This window comes from Penaeus japonicus, unplaced genomic scaffold (assembly GCF_977035675.1).
Source record: "Penaeus japonicus unplaced genomic scaffold, GWHDUDI00000001_assembly GWHDUDI00000021, whole genome shotgun sequence".
NCBI classification, from domain to species: domain Eukaryota; kingdom Metazoa; phylum Arthropoda; class Malacostraca; order Decapoda; family Penaeidae; genus Penaeus; species Penaeus japonicus.
In genome coordinates this window covers 34077168-34082167 of record NW_028234423.1, presented here as the reverse complement: position 1 = coordinate 34082167, position 5000 = coordinate 34077168, and the positions used below count along the sequence as shown (strand labels likewise).

Sequence of the window (5000 nt, the reverse complement as noted above, 5' to 3'; positions counted from 1 at the left end):
TCATATAATAAAAATATTTGAAAGGGTAGTGAGGAAAATAATTGTTCAATTTTTAGAAAAAGAAAACAAGATAAACCCCGGGCAACATGGATTCAGAAATGGTAGATCTTGTTTATCACAGATCCTGACACACTTCGAACACATACTAAGGGACCTAACTGAAAATAGAGAAGTTGACGTAATATATCTAGACTTTGCAAAAGCTTTTGACAAAGTCGATCACGGCATCCTGCTACATAAAATTAAAGACCTTGGAATCGGCGGGAAAGTTGGAAGATGGATTTACAACTTCCTAATAAATCGTAAACAAAAAGTACAAATTAATGGGCTTTACTCAAAGGAAACGATTATTATGAGTGGGGTGCCACAAGGGTCCGTTCTTGGGCCCTTGTTATTCCTTATTATGATTGGTGACATTGATAATGGTGTGAAACACTCAAGAGTAATATCATTTGCAGATGATACAAGAATAAGTACACCCTTAGATATACAAGATAATGAAAACAAACTTAACGAGGATCTACATACCATCTGTAAGCAGATAAATTTGAAATCATAAGATATAGTCCAATTGGAAATTCAAGGGCAAGATCATATTTTGTCGAAGATGTGAAGATTGAGGAGAAAAAAGTAGTAAAAGATCTAGGACTCTATATGAGTAATGACATGAGTTTCAGTCACCATATAGAGCAGATTGTCAACAAAGGAAAAGTTATGAGTGGATGGGTAATGAGGACTTTTAACACAAGAGACCCAGAACATCTTTTACCACTAAGGAAAACATTAGTGACCACAAAACTAGAATACCAGTGCCAAGTATGGAGCCCAAATCTTATAAAAGATATAATGTTGATAGAACAAGTCCAAAGAATCTTTACACGGAAGTTAGATAATATAATGGGTCTAAACTATTGGGAAAGACTAAAAAAACTAAGACTGTACTCACTACAAAGGCAGAGAGAGAGATACTTCATTATATATGTGTGGAAAATTATTGAAAACTTAACACCAAATCCAAGACCTGTTGAAGGAGGGGGAATTCAGGTAAGACCTTCCCCCAGGCAGGGAAGAACATGCTATCGCACTGGGATAAGTGCACAAACATGCCTGTTAAGAAAAATGCAGAAACAAAGTTTCCTAATAAACGGACCTAAATTGTTTAATAGCATACCGAAGGATATAAGAAACTTAAATCAGTGTAGTGTTGAAGTGTTTAAAAGAAAACTAGATAAATGGCTACACTCAGTACCAGATGAACCACCAACATGTGGTAGTGAAAGAACGAGGGCTGAATCAAATTCCATCCCTCATCAAATTCAGTTGCTTGCAACTGACAAAAAACAGGCGGTCCCCCAGGATGGCCCTGGCATGAGCTAATAACAAGGCTCAAGCTGTAACTACCACCAAGTAACCAAGTATATATATATATGTTAATGTGGCTGCATTTATATTCAAATGTGATGTTTCTAAGTTCCTAATAATTGTGATATGTACTAACAATAGGGATATGTATTAAATAGATTAGTATCCCCTTATATCGTTTTCTGATGTACGCCTCCTATAGGCAATCTGCATAACTAATCGCATGACAACAATCAGAGAAGCCATTTTGTGACTCAGAGAAGCCAAGTGAGGTGTCTGAGGTATTTATCTTATTATATATATGTAATCTTGCAATATATGTTTATACTAGAATAGAAATTTGATATATGATGGTGTCAAGATATATTGTAGTTGATTGATTATGTTATATGATATAAGGTCAATATGTTAAACTTGAATTAGAAAGGAATGCTTTACATTTTCAGTTTTACGGGAATAAACAATATGGATGGGAATGAAGATTCAAGTTGTATAGAAGAATCAATAAAACCCACAAAATTTCCACAAGATTTTCCCTGTACAACCCACCAAGACTTGGCCCTCTGCGACAGTAAAACTCACGCCTTATGGGTGGTATAGTAAAACCCATGCCACGTGGGTTCAGTAAAACCCATGCCTCCCAGGTTTAGTAAAAGTCATGCCTCCTGAGTTTAGTAAAACTCAATTCCTCCCGGGTATAGTACAACTCATGCCTTATGGGTGGATTAGTAAAACCCATGCCACGTGGGTTCAGTAAAACTCAAGCCTCTCGGGTGCAGTAAACCTCATTCCTCGAAGATACACCAGTACAACCCATGCTTCGAGATGAGTCAAGATATCTCATACATGAGAAGATCATCAGTATAACTCCTCACAAGGCAGCAGCAGAATCCAGGCCTGTTGGAGCTGCAGCAAAGGCTAAGAAGTAACCTGTTGAATTACTACAAAGTTCTCCGTTCTTCAAAGAATCTACTCCTTCTACAAGACTCACCGACAGCTCGTGAACTTCTGATGATAAAGTATGTTTATGGTAGTCATTAGTTCTAACTAGGTCAGTGGTACGTAAATAGTGACAAAATGAGTGCCACTGAAGAAGCTGGAAGTGAACAACCTCAACAGACTGAGGCTAGTGATGAAATGAAGGGTGCTAGATTAAGAGTTTTAACAGAGAAAGGACGTGAGTATCAAATAACACAGCTTTCAAAAAGGTTATTAGCAGCTAAGCAAGCATGGAGAAAGGCACTTACAGATATAATGTTTTGTCTAGAAAGTGTAATAAGTGTGGATCAGCTTAGAATACATAAAAAGGCAGCAGTGTCACAGTTCAATGAAGTAGTAACTGCCTATATTTTGTTAATAGAAGTAGATCCAAATTCACAGGAGAAATTGTCACAGGAGTTAAACAGTGATGAAAAGGTTCATGAAACTTGCTTGCACCAAATTGAGAGTAAAATGAATGAGTTAATGCAGGAGACAAAATCAGTAAAGTCACATTCTAGTAAATTATCAAGGCATTCTCAGTCTACTAACAGATTTTCTCAGAGCATTAATAAGAAGGAGCAGTTACTTACAAAGATAGCTAAGCTACAAATTGAGCTTCAGTTCCATGAAAGGGAAATGGAGCACAAGAAAAATCTTGTCATAAAGGATTTAGTAGCTACTCAAGCAGAATTGAATATTGTAAATGCAACGGAAGATGAGAAATTAGTACTGCCTGAGTATGAAGAAGTAGATAATTTAAGTAAGACACTACATCTTCATAAATATTTAGATTCACTTGATAGCAATCCGTTAGAAGACAGGGAAGTAAAACCTAGTTTATGTAAACAGGAAATAAATGTCCATGATATATCTGGTATGGCTGAATTAGAGAAGGAAGTGTCTAAATTAGAGTACACTTACTTACCAAGTCCAGTACTTAACCCACAAGCTAAAAGTTTTAAACCAGAATCAGAATTGAAAAGACCACATGTATCAACTAGACAAGATAGAACAAGTTCATTAGTGGACATCAATGTATTGAGGGAAGTGGTTGATATCTTGTCCTCAAAAAACAAAAATGAATTGCCACGGCCAGAGCCAGAAGTTTTCAGTGGTGATTTATTGGAGTTTCCAACCTGGCTTCAAAATTTTGAGATATTTATAGAATCACGTGTAACAAAGCCAGCTGAGAAACTTTTTTATCTTGGTAAATATACTAGTGGGGCAGCTAAAGAAGCAATAAGAGGACTTCTAAGAATTCACAATGAAGAAGCTTTTCGTGAGGCTAAAGGCATATTAGAAGATAGGTATGGTAATAAATTCATTGTAGCAAATGCCTTTAGGAAGAAACTGAGTGAGTGGCCAAAGATTTTGAGAAATGATGGTCACGCACTACAGAAATTTTCAGATTTCTTGAAGAACTGTTTAATGGTAATGAAAACATCTGATTTTCTTAATATCTTGGATGACCCTCAAGAAAACAAGATGTTACAAAAGTTAACTCCATCTCTAATAGAAAGGTGGAACTCAATAGTCTATAGATGGTCTGTAAATGGTTCAGGTTATCCAACATTTAATGTTTTTTTTGTGAATTTATAGAAGTAGAGGCAAAGAAAGCTTGCCATCCAATTTCCTCTTATTGTGCAGTGATGTCAATAAATCAAAAGTATGATGTAGGTGACTTAAAGAGTAAGAAGGAAGTTAGATCGCAAACTAGTAGAGTTGGAACAAAGAGGTTAGTGGCCAACTCAACTGGGGTTAAGGAATCAGAGTTGAAAAGAGATGACAAAGGACTAAATGTAAGAAAGAAATTCCATTGTCACTACTGTAATGGAGAACATGATCTAGATTCGTGTAAAGAGTTTGGTGAACTCAGTAATAAAGAAAAAATGGAATATGTCCAAAGGTCATTTATTTGTAGAGGTTGTTTAAAGTATGGCCATATCATTAAAAATTGTAGAAAAAGAAAGATGTGTGCAGTGTGTAAAAGATGTCATCCAACTTCTCTTCATGAGGCTATACTTGAAAGGATCAAGGAAAGGGAAGCTTTACTTAAAAGGATCAAAGAAAAAGAAGCTGAGAAAACTGTAACTTTGTACAAAAGGTCAACAGCTGAGGACAATATCACCTCTGATAAGGTTAGTGAAGAGCCCAAAAATGATATAGTCTCCATAGAGGCAAATAAAGCTTGCCATCCAATTTCTTCTTATAGTCAAGATGATGTCCCGGATCAAGCCTTAGTCAGTAAATTGATGGTCCACAAGGTCACAATTGATGGAGAAAAGAAATGTGGCTTTCCCTCCTCACAAACTAAATTCAAGGAAATAATTAGCTCAGCACAAATTAGCAAATTCTTTGAACTTGACTTCAATGAAAGGGAGATAGGAGATATTCACCAACAAGAGGATGGACATTATGAATTGCCCCTCCCACTTAAGGAAGATGAGGTCAAACTTCCAAACAGTAAAGAGTTAGCAATATCAAGGTTGATGAGCTTGAGAGGAAAGTTACAAGGTAATAAGAATTATCACCAGGACTATATTGAGTTCATGAATGAACTTATAAATAAAGGGTATGCAGAAGAAGTACCTAATCAAGATCTACCTTTGAATGATGGTCAAGTGTGGTATATTCCACATCATGGAGTATATCATCCA

General features: G+C 36.2%; 1 protein-coding gene across 1 annotated transcript in view; it reads left to right on the top strand.

Moving 5' to 3' along the window:
- The first annotated feature begins 1438 nt into the window (after window positions 1–1438).
- Window positions 1439–5000, top strand: part of LOC147469588 (uncharacterized) — a 6019-nt gene continuing 2457 nt past the window's right edge. The window contains 3 exon segments of the mRNA XM_086549016.1: window positions 1439–1643; window positions 1809–3924; window positions 3927–5000. The exon segment at window positions 3927–5000 is cut by the window's right edge and continues 2457 nt beyond it. Coding sequence (XP_086405142.1) covers window positions 2440–3924; window positions 3927–5000 — 2559 coding nt within the window. The 5' untranslated portion in view covers window positions 1439–1643; window positions 1809–2439.